This window comes from Rhipicephalus sanguineus, chromosome 2, assembly GCF_013339695.2.
Source record: "Rhipicephalus sanguineus isolate Rsan-2018 chromosome 2, BIME_Rsan_1.4, whole genome shotgun sequence".
NCBI lineage: Eukaryota > Metazoa > Arthropoda > Arachnida > Ixodida > Ixodidae > Rhipicephalus > Rhipicephalus sanguineus.
The window spans coordinates 87,466,491-87,485,709 of NC_051177.1; the positions used below are offsets into that span (position 1 = coordinate 87,466,491).

The window sequence follows — 19,219 nt, forward strand, 5'->3', positions numbered from 1 at the left end:
CCAACGAACTTGCAAATATTTTCAAAAATTATAACCAGGCTTGTGCGAATGTCCCTTTTTTGGTTTGAAGTGAAGTGTAAGCAATTTTAGTAGCAGGATTCGAATTATAGTAGGTTGCAAGTTATAGGTGGTAGAATATGGTACGCTTTAAATTTTGAAATACTTAGTCCACATAGGCTCCTGTCACGTGCTTTTGAATACGGCTGCAGGCAACATACACATTCAACCTGCAAGTGTGGTTTCGCGGCAGTGCGTACTTTTCCTGGAAAGCTTGTTTCATGGCACAACGGCCCCAAATGTAGTGAAGCCACCTCTTTAGGAGAGTATCAATGCGGTATACGTCTCTTCGTTTTTTTAGGGGCGAAGCTCCTTAAGGCGGCACCCGTTCGTCCCTCGTCGTGCTCGTAGTAGTGAGTAACAAGTCTTACCCTTTGACCTCCAAGGTGGTGCCTGTGGGAGATTTCTCCTGTGCGTTGTTGAACAATAAAAAATTCGCAGCGTGCGCGTTAACTAAAAGCCGAATTCTTCTGTCTCTGTAGAAGTGTAAGTGTTAGCTAAAAGCCGACTTCTTCTGTCTCTCATTCCCATTAGCAGCCATTGTTTACCTCCAAGGTAGTGCCTGGTGAGATTTCTCCTGTGCGTGATTAAACAATAAAAATTTTGTTCAAAACGCCGTTGATTGATGAAATAAACCAACGAAAGACGCCAGATGTTTTGTAAAAACAAAACGAAAGAACGCCAGATGTTTCTAAAGCAAAACGAAAAAGACGCCAGCTGCTTAACGAAAGACGCAAGGTGTTTTCTAAAGCAATGGTTTTCTAAACAATGAAAATTCACAGCGTACATGTAAAATTAAAGTGAGCTGCAAGTCGTCATAACTCATCGAACCTTTAGTATAAACGCGCCCGATCTCACGTCGGTGATGATGTACTGGGCAGAATTCACGGAAGATTCACGGTTTACCGATGAACCTCCGCAGCTTCGCCCACTCATCATCATTCACTCCGTGGATATGCTGTGATTTTTTTTTTTTCGAATACTTCGAAATTACGGAAATTTTAAATTCGTTCCTAAGCGAATTCGAATGCATTAATATTCGTTTTAATATTCGAAATTTTCGGATATTCTCCCGCGGCTAGTACTGATTTATTAACACGCGTGATTTTTTTTTGTGGTTCTTGTTTAATGTCCCTCTCAACTGCATGTTCTTGAATATATGTGAGAGACCTCGCAAGGTGCGGCACGAAGATTGAGCCGAAATAAGAGCTTCAGTTGGCTTCTTTCTCGTTGGCTGCCGACTCCGAAGACGAGTGTTCATCCTCCTCTTCTTCGTCGTCTTCGTCTCCGGAGCCCTCGAGTAGCGGAGTGGTCTCGTCCTTCCGGCCACCGGAACTGCTCGTCGGGCCGTTCGCACTGCTGCTGCTTTCCTTGGTACGCTGCTCACTGCCGGCTGGACACGACGACGCACTCTCCGAACCGCACGTCATATCCGGTCTCCGCATGAACAAGTAGCCAATGGAATACGTGATCTGCAGAGAAGTCAGCACCAAGTACGTCACTACATAACGCCAACAGGAATGGGGCGATACGACATTCACAAATAAGAACGCAACGTAGTCGTCTGCGGGGCTTGATAAAATTGTGGTCAACTTTGTTAACTCAGAACATTCAGATTTTTTTTTTTTGTAGCGTTAGCTACACTTGCCTAGCCGGAGCCGATTTCGCGTGGATGGTCATGAGCCGTGCTGCGCATGCGCGAGGATCAGTGATGTCACGCAGCTGGGTCACCGGAGCTGGCATCTCACGCGCTCTCCGACACCGCCGCGCGCGGCTCGCCGCTGCTGGTCTGCGCCGCGTTCGAGAGGAGTGACGTCGTAGCCATAGACACAGTGGCGCCGGCGCGCGCGCAGCTATTCGCCTTCGCTGTGCAGTCGCCGTCTGACACTGCGCTGGGACCGCTTGATAGCGCCTCTGACTGGCGTTTGCAGGTGGGTAATGCCATGGAGAAGGAGAGCGCAAATGCTGCTCTACGGCGCAGAAGAGCCTAGAAGCTTATCTCATCGGATCCCGAAGTAGTTGCCTGGCAATTAGCTGTTCAGCGTACGAAGAATGAACAGAAGAAGGCTAATAATCCTAGACAATCTGGAAAGCTAAGAATATTCAGCTGGACCTTTGCTAACGCTGCGTATATCCTGGCATAGCCGAGCTAAGCCACTGCAATTATTTTTATGGGGATCGCTTGCCTGCAAACAAAAAAAAACATCACTGCGGCATTGCTCAAACGTGGGCTGCTTTACTTAAATATTGCCATAAAGAGCTGTACACACTGCATTTGCACCGTGTTCGTGTTGCAACTTGCCTGAAGCCCTTTTGCGCTGCATGTATATTCATACACAAAAAAAAAAGCGAAACGGGGTGTTAAAACGTGGATAGATAACAATATATATTTACTGAAAAACTGCACATTTAATTGCCACAGATGGTAGCGCAACTTCTTCAACGCTACAGGTATATATACCTGTAGTCGCGTTTGCTGAGCATGAGCCCGTACGTCGGCAGCGCTGCGTATGCTTGCTTCACAAAACAGTTTTTTTTTTTCCTTGTGTGCTCGTGCTCCTTATATAAATATAGTCTCCAGCAGACTGAAGCGACGAAAAATGTGTTTCGGAAATCCTCAACATGAGTACATGGAAGCGGGAGCATGCTTTTACGTTCAGTCCGGGCCGTGCTATAGTACACGGCTGAGGTGTCCTCCCGGACGAGAGACATTTAATACACTGCGCAATTTTCTGTTCCCCACTCTTTCCTTATTTACAAGATTCTCATTCTCTCTACAGTGCACTACAGCTATCCGGAAACCTGCCGCGCAAACAAAAGGCCTTTTGTTTGCCGTTTTCGCACTCACGACGCACAAATGTGGTTGTCAAAAAAAAAGAAAAGAAAAAAGTTTCCTTCTTTCTGGTGAAATGAGCCGTGGTAAATCCGCAATCCTGACCGCCGATGAGGCTTATTCTAGAGAAATTGTTATTGAGAAAGAAAGTGAGACTACTCTCTGTAACCCTTGTGGGAGCACGGCTCAGCGCCAGCTGACCACATGTCCTTTTGAAGGAGGGAGGGGGGGGGGGGCTGAGAGAGGCATTTTTTTTTTTTAGGAACTGAATAAAGTTTTTGTACTGTTCTTTTATTAAAGCGAGGTTATATATAGTAGCGTATGCTCAACGCTTTCTAATTAATGCCTTCCTCCTTCCCCAGTTTATGAAAGCCTATTTTTTCCTTACTAATATAACTTGCAACGCCCATGTAGTCTTTTATTGAATTTTAGTATAGCGTCGCACGCTTACTGCAATAAATTTTTCCGATGTGAAACTGTGCAAAAATGAAGCATACATACATACATACATACATACATACATACATACATACATACATACATACATACATACATACATACATACATACATACATACATACATACATACATACATACATACATACATACATACATACATAACACAAGTTATCGGACCATGCAGGCGGACATCACATTCAAGGAAATCTCATTCACAAAATAAACAATATCAACTCTTATTTAAACATTTACACATTATAATAGTCATGAACGTATAGTTCTAACAGTGAAATGTCCCACTTGGATGCGGCTATGCGAGAAACGATTAGACCTGCTGGCATCGACTCGAATGCGGAATATTTTGTAATTTCCAACTCGCCACCAAATACGAAGTTCTTGCGTTATTGCGATGTTACAAATCTCTTGTTATCCCACAGGAACCTTGTTATCACACAGGAAGCGGAAAGAGCGCCACATTACACGCGATATGATACATAACGTACAGTTCGCTTACGTAAATCAGGTTAAAAATTTCCAGCGTTTCGATTAATGAATTGTGCCATCGTTTGTTTAAGAAGCCTCGGTAAAAGCGCTATCCAAAATTTTTTTCACTTATGACGGCGTGAGCCGTCTCAGCCTACGTATTGTCCCAACCTATGCATTGTCAGGATACGATTTCGTCAGAATCACTCCTTCAAAAATTTTATATAAAGGAGTGCAATGTCCCAAGAGAAGCGCTACCTGCTTAAAGGGGTACTGACGCGAAAATGTTAATTTTTTTTTTTTTGCGTCATATGAAAGGCCAGGCCCTCGAGAGCCTAGAAAATGTACTGCTAAGCGTGAGTGCGCCCTGAAGAAGTAATTACAGTATGTTTAAAAAAAAAAACTAGTTTCGGTTTCTACCGTACCCTGACGTCACAACACGGTATGAGCTTCTCGTCACGTTCTCGAGCAAGATATCGTGACGTTTCCGCTGCCGCTCCGCACCGTGGCTTCACTGATGACGCACAAGCGGCCATATTGAATGTTTTGGTGACGCACAAGCGGCCATCTGTTTTGGTACCTGACGTCATCAGAACTAGCCAGACTACTGCGTGAGGGCTGTAGCCTGACGTCAAGCTAGTGTCGATGTTGGTAGGTGCGCCATGGAAAAACTGATTTAATATCAAAATAAATGATCTTATCAGCATTTGCTGAGCTTCACACTTGCTCAGAGCCGTCTCTGCATACACGAGATTTCTACAGTAGTGTGACTCACCATGGGCGTAGCCAGAATTTGTTTTCGGGGAGGGGGGGGGGTTGCAGCCCCCCCCCACCCCTCCTGGCTACATTCCTGGAACTCACCTTCGAAAACTGGTGTCAGTGCACCTTTAACCTATCCATGGCTTCTCTCTTATTTATCCCATTTGTCAATGCGCATGAGTGTAATATTGGCTAAAAATATTTAAAAGGTCGCCATTTTATCAGACCTTGAGGTTTAGCGGACAGGCTACAGGTCATAGATGGCGTTGGATAGGTAATGTTAATTCAAGGGGAGACGCTTTACGGCTTGAAGCGAGGTCGGGTTGCCTTAGAACACGCAGTTATGAAGCGAGATTCAGTAAAGAAGATGAACAATGCACATGCTGTCGGTAAGATAAACGACGGAGCATGTTCTGATTGAATGTGGCGATATCCACCCAGGTGTACGTTTGGGCACGAGCGTACATGAGGCCTTGGGTTTTAGGGACAACAATGGAAAGCTGAACAAGCCCGCGATGGAAATAAGTAAGAGACGGCTAGAGCATTGGTGGCAGAAAACTAGAGAGAAAGGACAGAAATAAATAGTGGGAAATGGAAGGACATTCTGCCGTAAGGGGCAGAGAACTGGGCTGTGAATTTGTTTTGTTTTTCTCGATGGTAAGATTGATGTAATCGTAGTAGACAAGGCATTACGTCAACGTAAAAACAAACAAAAAAAAGCTCTCTTTTTTTTTTTTTTTGTCGAGCCTGGTGGCACACATGTCACCGCCCCGTTATAAAGGGTGAGCTCATAGCATCCATCCATCCATCCAGGGTTATACGGAAGATGGAGTAAATAAGAATGTGTGCCGATTCTTTTATGACACTTGGAATCCTCCAGAACGGATACGTGTGAATAAAAGTGTTTCATATCGAATAATAAGTAAAGAAGATTACGATTTTAAATTGTTTTACGTTGTATTTTGTATAGCTTAGAGAAAAACGATTTTTTTTTTCATATTAGTTAATTACTCTTTAACAATTCCGAAGTCACCACGCTTGCCGCGTGAAGACGCTTGGTAAGCGAGAAAACGCTCATAAAGAAAATGCGGGTGGCGACGCCCCCTTGAAATTCCCGTAACAAACACCGTGACGTCATAGACTTTGACGGCGTCTACTATATAGGCTCTACATAGGTCCTAATCCGTAAAAATGAAGTACATTGTTCTCTACGGGGGCCATAGACTAAACATACGAAGTTTCAGGAAATTTCGTTGAGCAAATGTCGCCCAAATACGAAAAATACTCTTTGAAATCCGTGACGTCATGCGCGGAGATTTGGCCGCAAAATTTAAACATGAAACTTTGACCTCGATTTTCTCCTCTGTTATTAAACCTACGAAGCTGAAATTAACTACGTTAGAGTTCGCAGAGTACAGTTTATCCATGTAAACCAATTCATTGTTTTACTTTAGTGTCCATTTACGAACGACACGGTGCTGTTATCACTGAAGAAACGGTCACATCAAAAACGTATACTTGAACTTACCACAAAGGCAAACACCAATATCAGCAGGAGGCTAGCGTTGCTGCTCCCAATTGTCTTGAGGAACATGCTGCCAAACGAAGATCCAAACAAGGCGCTGTAAAGAAATGTAACAGAACCGCCTGTAGCAGTGGCGTAGGCAGAAATTATTTTCGTGGGGGGGGGGGGGGGTCGCCTCCTTGATCTGATATTGGGTCCGGACACATAAAGGGGGGCGACTGTCATTTTGTGCTCTGCATCCCATGGGGAAAAAAATCCCCCCCGGCTACGCCACTGGCCTGTAGTGCCTGTAATCTGCTCAAACCATTCACGTTGTACAAGCAGAACCATAGGCGTGCGCAGGGTTCCCCATCAGGGGGGGGGGGGGCGAAGACTCATCGCAGCCCCCACCCTAAGTAAATGTATGGGGCAGATTCTGCACCCCACCCCTCCCCCCGTGCGCGCTCCTATGAGCACAACAAAACCTGCCACAGAAGATATTAGAATAATGTGCGTTCATATATACGATCTGGAAGCAAACTTACGTTGACGGTAGAACCATCGCATACGGCTTCATGTGGCTCTGTGTGGAAGTTTTCGTTTTCTTGATCACATGGCCTAGGTAGCGCTTCGCATCAAGGTTCACAGGTTACAACCTAGACATCAAGATAAAGAATCATGAAACGTTTGTGTCATGCAACAAAGCGTACTCTCACACACATATACGCATCAACACGTGCAATTTTAATTTATTTTTGTATGTATTGCATGAAGCCGCCGAGCCCAAAGCAGTATTCACCAGGCGACGTTATATGTCGGTTTTCTTCAACGACCGCATCACTAGCTTTAAACGGTAGTGGCTTTAAACCTGGGCCGTAACTAAGGGGGGGTTGATGGGGTTCTGACACTCCCCGAAATTTTTTCACGCTTAACTTTTCAGGTGACACTAAAATACTTGCACGCCCTCACAGCGACCACCAGTTGCCAAAGTGAGCCGTTCTACGCACAAACACCCCCCGAAAAAAATTCCTGGGTATGGCCCTGCTTTAAACAATATTAGAGAATACGGCAAACACTGTCCTATCAGTAACATTCTCCTCGCCTCTTCTTTTTTGCGTTTTTAGTGGCTGTCGATTGCAGCCAGACTTCTTCAGCCAAGGTTCTATCTTTCGTCATCGCCTATTGACGTATACTACAACCTTGGGGCAAAGATATACCTTGTCAATAAATTCTCAAGTACCCCTTTCGTGAACATCTGCAATGAGTGGCAAATAAGGCGAAAAGAAACGCTCACGTTCTTTCCCAAGCGCTGGTTTTTGCGACCGTAAAGAAAGCGGTCACGAATCCGGTAACTACTACGCTGAACAGCAGTTACACTGTAATGACGGTCAGTGCACCGTACGCGACTTGTACGGTGTGTGAGGTGTACGCGACCGCGTGACACACATTGATTGTTTCCCAAGAGAATTCATCGACCTTAGCTACCGTTGCTATAGGCGAAAATACGAGAGCAGTCGTCTCCGAATCAATGAAAAGCCCAAAATGTAAACGTAGACAGCACTACGTTGCACGCGCGCATCAGCTTGCTCTTGAGGAACGTTATTTCAACGCAGACCTCTTCGCAGTCCCTCGCAGCGACATCAAAACCCGACCTTTTCGCCCCACACCTCTTGTAAAAGACATAATCGACTTCCACGTTACCCATCAATTCAAGATTCCCGCTAAGACGTAACTTGGAAGCGAAACTGCGGTGTCGCTGCAAAAAACAAAAAACGTCACCAAAAGACACGTGTATGCGTGGCAAAACGATGACGTTCTCGGGTCAAGTTTGTCCCTATATGTAGTTAGTGCCAGCAACACTGGCAATTTTCCATCAGCTGGCAAGATGGCCGACTGCAAGGAAAAAATCTTGCACTACGGTAAACGACTAGAGAAAAATCAGAGCGATGAAAAGGCGAGTTTCATCCTATTTTGTACCGATTCGCTTATTTTGTGTTTCATAATCCTCTAGACCTTGCTTGTGGTGGGATTCGGCGGCAATATTTTGCGATGGAAACGTTTGAGCTGCGACTCTAGGCAGCCTCCGTCGCAGTGCCAGCGGTAATAAACACGAAACGTCAGCTATCGGCATGCTCACGCTGCGCTAAAAGTCGTGGAAGGACAACGGATTAAAGAAAGTGAAAGCAAAGGGCACGACCTCTCGAAACACGCCAAAGTGTCGCCGGCCGGCGATGGCATCAAACGAGACTGCACTGCTAAATATCGCGTCGTGCGACTACGACGTGTAATCTGCGCACTGCGGCTGGCTTCTGTTCATTTGTGTAGCGCTTATGTGCACAGCTGCCTTTCTCCCACCTGACCTCTTTGTATAAGAGCGGTCTGTCGGGGCAAATAAGTTGTGCGCGGTTCTTTGGAGTGGTGGCCGTCTATGGTGCTGGGGATCCTGGGGAAAAATAAGTTTTGCTTTATTGCGCAGGTTTTGGAAACTCTGCGGAAACTTCAGAAAGTGCCCATGACATTAAACCTACTGCAGGTGAGTGAAATGTGACGTTTTTCTTCTTTTTATACTGTGCTACAGTCGACGTAGGTAACGATGGAACCCGGACGAACAAGCGAGTGCATATTCGCGGTGAACTAAGTTGCGCCGCACGATCGCTTCGCGAACTCTTTTGCATTCGTTCCTCGTAAGCTTGACGTTGATGTGCTTCCAGGTGTTGTGTATTCGCAGTTTCGCCCGCTTATGATTTTATATCACCGCAAATGTTAGCTTGAGGTGTCGTTGTAGCTTTTTCACGAATGCTTACCCATAACTTTCTCAGTAATGAGCGAGCTCTCACCTTTCCTCTCGTACAGGACACTGGCATTGGACGAACTGTGAACCATTTGAAGAAAAACAGCGGCGTTATTGGAGAGTTGGCCCGGGCTATCATCAGCTCATGGAAACAGGTATTACGCCGTACACTTTATTTCACTCCTTCTTCCATTTGGCTTGCACGAGATCAGAAATGAATAACACGTTAAGAGTTATCTGTTTAACATGCAGGGAAACGCTCATATGCTTCTGTAAGGCTATTTCGCTGTTATACCTCGAAGGCTAGAACAGCCAGTATAACTGCAAAAGTTTTTGGGGCAAGAAAGCCACTGGAAAGTTAAATTTCTGGGAAACTTCATCACTGGGCTTGGAATTTTGATGAAACATTGTTGTGATCAGATGACAGAACTTGTACTGCCCCTAATTATTTGAGAACAGATGTATTGGCTGAACAAAATTTAATTTTTAAAATAAGATCTCGTGCTTCGAAAATGTTTGTGGTTGAGGACACATATATGCCTAAAAACACTTCGTAAATGTTTTGGGCAGAATGTGGCACTTGAATGATTAGAACGCTTATTTATAATTAAATTAGAAAAATGACTACTACTGCATTGCTGCTAGATGTGCACGTGGTCACACTCGCTTTTCCTCAATACGTCATACAAAGCTCTCAAGAGGCATTTAGTGCCTCATTGAAAGAACTTGTGAGGAGTGCGGTTGTGAGTCACGAGCCTCTGTTTTGTTTGTGTCTATCGTCACAATAATTTTCCTTATGGAGTCCTTCACAGCCTGTCAGAGAGGCCCTATTCTTTAGTGGCATTTGACAACGTGGCGTGCTGCCCTTTCCACTCTGATGTTTACAGCACAAGCCTGATCTCACATGATGACAGTGCACTGAAGCTGTCCATATTTTCTTATTGAAGCACGGGGAAGTTTCCTTTGTTTCCTCATATTGCAGACCTTGTGTCTACTGCAGTTTAGCTGTACTCAGAATAAGTCACTAAAGTCAGTGACACTAGCAATAAAAATGATATCACTTGTATCTGTAAATTACCAACAGTATTGAAAGTTGGGCTAGTTGGTACGGCAGCATGTTTGTGTACAGCATGTTTGTGTTTGTGTTCTTTCCGTGTTCGTCGATCCTCGCGCTGTACACAAACATGCTGTAAATTACCCTTTCACAGAACCAAAAACACCACTGTCGTCACAAGATGATGCTTGGTAAGCCGGAAAACTTGCTGAATGAAAATACTGGTGGCAAATCCGCCTTGATTTTCCCACACCAGCTCACAGGGGCTTTTTAAGATTTTTGTGGTGCCTTTTAAAGCCTCCATCATTCTTTATCAGCAAAGATTAATTAAATTGTGTACTCAGGGGGCCAATGATTCAACATGACATGTTTCAGGAAATCTCGTTGAACCATTGTGGCCAAAACACGATAAAGATGCTGAATTTTATGGTATCATGCTAGCATTCGAGTGCCGTTGTTTCGGCATGCAGTTTAAATATGAAACTGTGGCCTTTATTTTCTTTCCTAATAATGAACCTACAATGGTGAAAATTAATGAAAATAGTGTTGTCAAAGGATTATTTTTTTATTTATTTTGACAATACATTACATGATTGCCATGGAACAAAAGGCAAAAGTACAGGCTTGACTAGGATGTCAGTGCCGTAGATACACTAGAAGCACAACCACAAAGGTGAAGTAATCGTAAAATGATAACAGTACAAAATGAACGGCATGCAGCAACTTGCATGCATCAGAATGCCAAGTATCGTATTTTCTGAACACAAGATAATGAAGCACAAGTGTACATAACATTTGAAACTAAGGAGAGATGGCCAATTCAACAGCACTACATACACAGAAGCAAACTCAATACAAACAATATTACAACTTACGAATGTATTACACTATAAGCAGATAAAGGATTCAGGAAATGTCACATTACTATGACAGAGAAAACGCCTAGAAAAAGCTACAAACAATCTAGGAAGAACGTTTTTGATCGCTTTCTAAATGTAAGGAAAGATGTATTTATTTGTCTATAATTGATGTAGTGCTTCGTTTTGGTGTCTATCTCAACTAATTTTCTGGGCACTGTTGGCTTCGAGTGTTCCCACAGACATGCTTCCTCCTTTCAGGTGGTCTCGGACTCCACGGCCGAATACCCCGAACAGCAGCAGCAGCAGCCACCTCCGCCAGCGTCATCAAAAAGGCACCATGAGGGCAAACAAGATGGACCGCCAGCCAAGACTAGCCGGACATCAAAGCCGTACTCTATTGAAGTTGAGACATCTAGCCCCGTCGAAAATGCTTCTACGCACTCCCGGCACAGACAGAATGGGGACAGCCACCAAAACAACAGACACCACCATGACCACCACCACCACCAGAACTCATCGCGACATCATCACAGGGAAGAGCGGGCAGCTACACCGCCGCCACCACCACCACCATCAAAGGTACGATGTGATCTTTGTGTCATGCACAGGGTTTATTGCCGTTGAGGACTGCAGTGTACGAGTATGTCAGAAATTATGTTAATTGCAAGACGAACCACAGCCCCAACAGCTGTTATGACTGCATACCTTGAATCAGTGGGGAAAACAGCAGAAACACTTGGGTAAAAAGAAGACAGGACGAGCAATGTCTAACAACTGAAATTTATTCTGAAAAACGTTCAAAAAAGAAAACACCAGTTGCTTGCTCAGGCCTCTAGGTCACATGAAAAAAAAAAAGTAAGCGCACGCACTTCTCTACCTGACTAATTGATAAATGGCCAATGATTGCTAGTTGGAGCCTTTTGGTTTTTCCACTTTTAATACCTGGATGTGCTTCCAATGGTGAACTGCTTTTGTTTGATAACTTCCGTTAAAACAGATCCTTGTGGTACCTTTGAGTTTTTATTTTAAGACAGTCTGTGATGTTCACTCTGGCACAGTTGCATGACCTCGTAGTACCGTGCGCAGGTCGAGCCACCTCCAAAAAAGAGTGCGGAAAAGAAGGCGGACAAGAAACAGATGAAGAAGCTCCTCAAGAAGGCTGGCCACAGTGAAGGGGGCCTAGACGGCTCCATAGCCTCTTTCGAGGCTTGTCTCGGCCTCAACGACACAGTGCCCCTGCCCAAGCCCAAGAAAAAGCCCCCGCTCGTCAGTCCTTCCAAGAAGCAACAGCCATCCAGGGTTGAGCCCGCGAAGGAGGCGACCAAGCAACACTCTTCCAAGGGCGCTGAATCGTCTCGTTCAAAAAACGGTGAGAGCGGTAGCGGCGGCGGCCACAGCAGCAGCGGCAGCAGGAGCAGCAAACATTCAAACAAAAAGGAGCAGCTCATGCCTGAGGCTCTGCGAAAGGTGGGCTGCCTTTCCTAGTTGGCAGCTGTCCCATGGTTGCTTGCACTTTAAGGGGATGTGTACGAAAAGAATTCTTCACAGATGTATGCTGATCTTCTTACATTTAATATATAAATCACAGTGAAGCTGTATAAACGAGTTGTTGCACCTTTTGGAAGTACTAGGAGTCCATTTGCTCACAGCCCTGCGAAAATGTAGCAGTAGTGTGCTGCAGAGGCGTAGCCAGGGGTGGCAGACCAGGCCCGTGCCCCCTGCAATTTTTTTTTTTTTCCCTTGGGATACAGAGCACAAAATGACACTCGACCCCACTTATCTGCCCGGACCCTCTGTCGGATCAAGGAGGTAATAGTAATAGCCCTATTGCCGTGATACATTCAAGAATTGAGTTTACCAGTTCAATGCAGTCTTTCTCATGGTGTCCCTTCGATTACTCACTGCACAGCCACTTATCCACACAAATGCAATGCACAGCATGTCATTAAAATGGCTGCTCTGACTTATGGAATATTTTTGGAACTCCACTGAAAATTGTTTTGTGTGTTTGTTAGTATGACACTAGTATTTGCACATCATATTGCACACAGAATTGTGCCCTATGTTTTCTGCTTGATGCTTGCATGGCTGATGCGATAGGACAACATTTCGGATGTTAATTCTACCATAGCTTCCTACATGCGCTCTGTGCCTGCCAGATCTCCAAAACGTGTTCACGGTCTATGTGTTCGTGCCACTGGTGAGAGTTACGATTTCTTGTTGGTGTTAACAAGAAACATGTGTAGCCTAAGGGTTGAACGGTTTCAAATCCTGCACAAAATTTTTTTACATTTATTGTGCGTGTGTTTCGCATGTGCACACACAGACAAATAACTTGCCACCCTACCCGAAGTATAATCCTGGCTAAATCCCTGCTGCAAATCTTGCTGTTGCTCAATCGCTCACCATTGGCAGGGGAGAGTAAAAGTTGTCTGTACTCTAGAAACAACGGTGTTCTTGTGGGGTAGCAGCGGACATAGCAGATTGTTTCATATTGAAAAGGAGCTATCAGAGCTACCTTCACTAACACTGTTTCATTGATGCCTGTGCTTTTCTTTTTTGTGTAATCGGTGGTTAACAGGTATGATGCAATTCTCAAATGATGGCCTTCGAGATTCGCAGCATTCTGTGGGTACTGTTTAGTTTCAGAGGTCACTCCAAGACGTTGCGGAGGTTTTCTGGTGATGGGTTCCTCATAATTTCCGGTGATTGGTGACAGTCGCATTTGTTCCTGTTTTATGGTTTCCTTTGGAGCACGATTGACGAGGCACTTAGTTAGAGGGGTACTGACACCAATTTTTGAAGCTGAGTTTACTCCGTCATACAAATCCCACGTATACAGAGCTCACCTTGAGCAAGTGTGAACCTCAGTAAATGCTGAAAAGATATTTTATTTTGGTATTAAAATCAATATTCGCATGACGTACCTACTGACACAACACTAGCGTGACATCAGGCTTTAGTGTCAGCTTTAGTGATTTCACGCAAGCAGGGCTACTTTTCGAAACACTTAGTTATGGTTCGTATTTTTCTGCCTCTGCAGCCCGACTTGGCTCCCTTAGACAGGGACGAAGTATCGTCAATGCTGCCAGAGATACAGCCCGTATACAAGCCTCTGCCCCACAGGTTATTTGACGAACCACCGTCAAAACCACCCAAGAAAAGTGAGAATACCTTTCTTTCATTTCGTTTGTTTCTGCAAAGGCCAAGGGTGGATTGGAAAGCACTTTCATTCATGGTCTGCGTTGTATAATTTGTGCTTATATTTTGCTCATGCAGACTTAACAAATGAGGAAGCCATCATCTTCACGTCTTCACGGAAGGACAGAACACAAGTCTACTCCGGCCGACGAAACTGTTTTCTGCCCGGTAGGTAAAAAGTGTGCTGTCAGTGGGCTTCATAGTTTTGTCTGTAATTGTTTGTCACACATGCAAAACTGAAGGCATGTGTGGAACAGTGGCCACATTCTGTTAATGCTATTATGTATTAATCTAGTTTTGAATGAAAATATATTTTGTTGACCTGTAATGTTGATGGCTTCTAGTATCCACATTATAACAACAATTGTAAACATATATATTAAAAACGAAAACAAAACAAAAATGACAGTGGCCATGACAGTAGATGAGGTGGGCCCTCGACTTTGATTTGGTAGAGGAAGGAAGTTTAATGTCTCTTGCAAGTCCTTCTCACTCTTAAGAAATGGCATTCAGTAGTTGAGGCCTTGAGTTCCTGAATTACTCTTTCTTTTTTTTGTGGAGCTCCTGTACATCTAAGCTTAAAAGGGCCCTGCAATACTTTTTTAAGTAATCATCGAATGACTTCATTAAAGGAGTTTATTGCTTCATGAATTGACTGCTGCAAAAATTTTTAAATCCATCACGTACGAGCCGAGTTACAGGGATTTGTTACACGCTTTAAGCACTTTCTCTCTGCTTTCGCACCAGCTAGCGTGCTGAAAGCTACGCAGAGAGGGGATGAGAAGGGGGCAAGAAGCTGCGTCCATGCGTCAGCGCGTGTCATGACCTTGAGCGATTTACGGGCACGTTGCGGCATCCCGCAGCAACCGCAGTATCTATGCAGCTCACGATGCTCAAATTAGCCAATGGCTGTGTGCTTTGTGCTTATGACAAGGTCATTTTGAATTATGGTGTCATTTGTCGAGAAAAGGAAGAGCAATTTATCGCTGACTTTGAGAATTAATTGTAAATTCCAGGCCGCATGCTGCGCTATGATGTTTGGCTCACATGTTCTGAGAAACCTCGACTACCGATCGGCAGCGTTTTCTGACCGTGCTCAAAAAGTGTTGCAGGACCTCTTTAATGGCATTTGACCTGATGGTACAGTGACTTCCTAAGTGAACAATTTCAGTGTAATAATAAAAAATAAACGCATTATAAGAAGTATAAATTTGCATTCATGGCTAGTGAAATGTAGAAATAAGCATACTATAGTGCCATTAGCTTGAGTTTGTTGCCGTCTTTTACAATGTTGCAACCAACCAAAGCAACTTGGGCTGTTGCTTGTTTAAGCCCAGGAGCAACATGGCATCTGTCGTTGATGCTATTGCAGTTCTGAACGGAATTTCACTGTAGTGTAACTAGGGAATAACATGAGATTTGTTGAAAGTTATGTATAAAATATTTTTTACATGATAGACACTATTTTCAATGTTCACTTGTATAGCACTGAGCAAGCTTTGACGTTAAGAGCATGCATTTCTCTGTCGAATGAGTTTTAGTGAAGGCATTAGGTGATGAATGGCATTAAGGTGAATGCTATTTGATTTGCCTGTGTGGCACCACGCAAATGGCATTAAGTCTTAAAGGGGCCCTGCAACACTTTTTCAGCATGGTCAGAAAACGCTGCCGATCGGTAGACGAGGCTCCCGAGAACACGTGAGCCAAACATTATAACGCAGCACGCAACCTGGGATTTACAGTAAATTCGCACAGTCAGCTAAAAAGCGCTTCATCTTCTCTCGACAAAAACTTATGCTTATGGCGTCACAGGCAGGTTCCACACCATTGGCTGATTTGAACATGGCGCGCTCGGTAGTTACTGCGGCCGCCACAAGAAGCTGCCACTCGCCCACGTGCGCGCGATCGCACTGAAAGTACACAACGGGTTTGAAGAAAAAAAAAAGAAAGTGTGCTCAAGGTCAGGAGACGCGTGTGATGTGCCTTCTTACCCCGTGCCATCCCCCCCTGCTTAGCTTCCAGCGCTTTTGTCGAGGCGAGAGAGGAGAGAAAGCAATTATACAGTGTGCGACAAATCTTTGTGAATCCGCTCGTACTGGATGGATTCTAAATATTTTTGCAGCGTTCTATTCGTGAGGCAATAAGTTCCTTTAGTGACGTCATTCCATGGCTATTTGGAAAAGTGTTGCAGTGCCCCTTTAAAGGAGTACTGACACGATTTTGAAGTGCAGCAAAACGGACGTTTTTGGTTTCCTTGGCATGTAGTGTTAACGCTCTCCCCACACCGCATCCGGGAAACACGTATAAATATTTAAGTTTGATTTTAAAGTTTTCATCTACCGGCATCTGCAAGGCAGCTTCACCGCATGGAGAGCCCTATGACGTTTCAAGTCAGCTCACTTGGTTTGCGAAATCTGGGTTCTGCATGCAGCCTGAATCACAGAAATCGCTGTCGGAGGCACTGGACGACAGTTCGCTCGTCATGAACCACGTTCGACTGACAGCAAAGGACAGCAGGTGCATATTTCGTGGGTTGCAGTCTGCCCGTGACGTCACGGGCAGACTTGTCACGTCACTATGAAGCCGCCCTCTCGAAAGCGAAACCGAAACTGCTGGTTGAAAGAAGCGGTATTAAAAATATATGCAATGCATCCCCAGGCACCATGACACTCTTTTTAGGGTTCTCGACACCCGTGCTTTCATTTAGAGCAACAACCCGAAAAATTTTTAAATTCATGGCAGTACTCCTTTAAGGCATTAGAAGTTCATGCCATTTTCTGTGCCCATGTGGCATGAGTATAAGATTGTTTTCTTTTTCTCCTATAGTTTGACTTTTCATTTCTAATTCAAGTGCTGACACTTTCACATGTTTATCTTAACTGAATTTTACAAATTGTGCCACATTAAACTACGATAGCTCAGTCAGGGTTGCTGTGCTCTGTTGCCAAGCAACAGACCGCAAATTTTACACTTGGTTTTAGAGGCTGCATTCCAGTGGGAGCAATATAAGAAGACATTCACATGCCGCATTTTGGGTGTACATTTAAAAAAGACACCGAGGTAGTCAGCATGAATCCTTAGTCTTGAGCGACATCTCTCATAGCACTTGCATTGCTTTCGAGCATCTGAGGGATGCTGTAGAGAAACACAGTCAGTTTACACTGCCAAACTGTTTAAAAAAAACTTTGTTAATGTTGCAGTGATAGGTTAATTATAAGGAGAGAAAAATGAAAGTCGAAGGTTACATTTTAAAAAATGGGGAAACCCCAGCCTGTGTGCGTAAGTGTGACCTTTGTTCTCGTCTTCAACGTAGTATGCGGATACGCATGGGTAAAATATAGACCGTATGAAAACTTCACATGTGTAAAGCTTGCAGTTTAAAGGGACCGACAACTGGCCAGAACGGGTGATTAGATCCTGGTGGAAATGAAAAGGCCGTGAATTATAGTGACAGATTCCAGAATACTTTTCGCGATCTGAGTAGGATTTATATTTTTAAATCGCGTTTAAAAGTAACAAAAACCGGCATGTCGCGCAGCCTAGCGCGAGCGCCATGAGCTAGACTTATGCAGTCTTAAGCACTTTGTTGTACGTAGTCCAATGCTTTTACACGCACCAGAACGAGGGCTGAAATGTTGAATATGTGTGTTATTTCAAATCCCGTTTGTTTCTAAGGTAAAAGAAGTAAAACATGAGATGCGGCGCTGCTTTCGTGGCTTCGAGTGAAACGGAGGCTGCGGCGCATGCGCGAGGCGTCCGGCGGCGTTTCCCGCGTAGCTCGACTCTCATCTGCTCTCGTTGTATCGGACTTTTGAAGAGTAGCACGCGTGTTTGCGCTGCTGCTCGCAAAATGCCATCGACTTACTGTTCTGTGGAGGATTGCTACCACTTCATGAACAACACTGCTGGTGTATCCTACCACTTGTTTCGTTTTCGAAGGCTTAGCTTGGCTTGGCTTGACTAAAATGTGATAAAGCGTCCTGTGTACGGCCAAAGTACTTCTACAAGAAGCCCCAGAAAAACGCTATAACTATTGTAAAATAATTTAACAGGCTAGAAAGCAGTAGTCGCGGCGCCGCAGGCTTCGGAAAAATAACATTGCCTTTTTATACTTAGGGCATAACTTGTCACCACTGCTGGCGTATAATCGCTATCGCGCTCACATCTCACTGTTTGCAGCATGTGATATTAAGACTGCATAATCGCTGCAGATCGAAAAACTCTGATTACAAATGTTTTATGGCGTTCTCCGCGTTATCACTCCTTGATTAGAAGCTCTGACCGGTAAGCTTCCCATTGCACTCAAGAAAACGGGTACCGCAAACTTTGGTTGTCGGTCCCTTTAAGAATGTGGCATGGCATACACTCTTACATTGCGCTAGCAACAACAGAACCTCATTCGCATGTATTTTTCTCTTTCATCTTGTAGAGGTTCCCACTCTGCACGAAGCCTGTCTCAAAGTGCTTATAGAAAACATCGAAGGTAAGCTAAGAGTGGTCTATTTATCGGCTTATTTGTATAGGAGCCAGAGTTGTACGGAACGCATTACAAGTAGTCGATTACTTGTAATCAGTAACATTTTCTTGTAATATTGTAATATAATCGATTTCTTTTTTGGAACTGTAATGTCCTGGGTAATTTCATTACATTTTATTGTAATTGATTACCGGTAATCAATTACTTTTTTTTCCTCATAATCAAGTTGTAGCGAGTCTTTACAGCAGTTCTCATTCCGAAAAATATGCGAGCATCGAAGCACTGTGCAACTATGGGCTGGTGTGCAAGGTGTTCCTGCGTTATAATCAGGGCTTAGGATGTGCCCAGTGGGGTCCGGCACCACCTCCTTTTTGTAAGGTGGTGCCCCCCCCCACCCCCCACCCCCCCGCTTGGCAAGTCAACTGTAGCACTGTAGCACCCATTTGACAAGCGCTGGAGTTCGTTGTTTTGGCAGTAGTGCCTCGTGCGGGGAAATTTTAAGTCAGCAATTTTCCAAATAAAGATTTATTTAATCACGATTATTCAGTTTATGTTCAACTAAGCTTTTTGGCACCGCATACTCTTTCACGAGGCACCTGAGCATGAGGCTACCTGCTCATGAATTAGTGAGGTTCACCTTGGTCTCTTCACATTAACAGTTTACCAGTCAATATGAACATTCTTCAAATATTCAATCAAATACCAACATTTTGTGGCTCCCAAACAAAGTTAAATACACAA

The 19,219-nt window shown here is 44.3% G+C and overlaps 2 protein-coding genes across 2 annotated transcripts in view; one reads left to right on the forward strand and one right to left on the reverse strand.

Annotated features, from left to right (window-relative positions):
- Positions 1-1,179: 1,179 nt before the first annotated feature.
- Positions 1,180-6,764, reverse strand: LOC119381215 (uncharacterized). The gene is made up of 3 exons (XM_037649162.2): positions 6,641-6,764; positions 6,120-6,213; positions 1,180-1,529 (listed from the first exon to the last, which is right to left on the reverse strand). Exons 1-3 carry the CDS (start codon positions 6,670-6,672, stop codon positions 1,269-1,271), a joined length of 387 nt encoding a protein of 128 aa, XP_037505090.1. The 5' UTR covers positions 6,673-6,764; the 3' UTR covers positions 1,180-1,268.
- A 1,135-nt stretch (positions 6,765-7,899) lies between these two features.
- Positions 7,900-19,219, forward strand: part of LOC119383310 (transcription elongation factor B polypeptide 3) — a 36,904-nt gene continuing 25,584 nt past the window's right edge. The window contains exons 1-8 of the mRNA XM_037651388.2: positions 7,900-8,049; positions 8,572-8,628; positions 8,949-9,041; positions 11,059-11,379; positions 11,887-12,267; positions 13,844-13,964; positions 14,080-14,169; positions 18,431-18,484. Coding sequence (XP_037507316.1) covers positions 7,981-8,049; positions 8,572-8,628; positions 8,949-9,041; positions 11,059-11,379; positions 11,887-12,267; positions 13,844-13,964; positions 14,080-14,169; positions 18,431-18,484 — 1,186 coding nt within the window. The 5' untranslated portion in view covers positions 7,900-7,980. The remainder of the gene's footprint in view (positions 8,050-8,571; positions 8,629-8,948; positions 9,042-11,058; positions 11,380-11,886; positions 12,268-13,843; positions 13,965-14,079; positions 14,170-18,430; positions 18,485-19,219) is intronic.

Excerpts from the sequence above, each read along its gene's own strand:
- LOC119381215 (XM_037649162.2), bottom strand. The coding sequence starts at position 6,672 with ATGAAGCCGTATGCGATGGTTCTACCGTCAAC. Across the intron at positions 6,214-6,640 it reads GCGATGGTTCTACCGTCAAC|CGCCTTGTTTGGATCTTCGT; the intron begins GTAAGTTTGCTT and ends ATTTCTTTACAG. Across the intron at positions 1,530-6,119 it reads TATTGGTGTTTGCCTTTGTG|ATCACGTATTCCATTGGCTA; the intron begins GTAAGTTCAAGT and ends ACTTCTCTGCAG.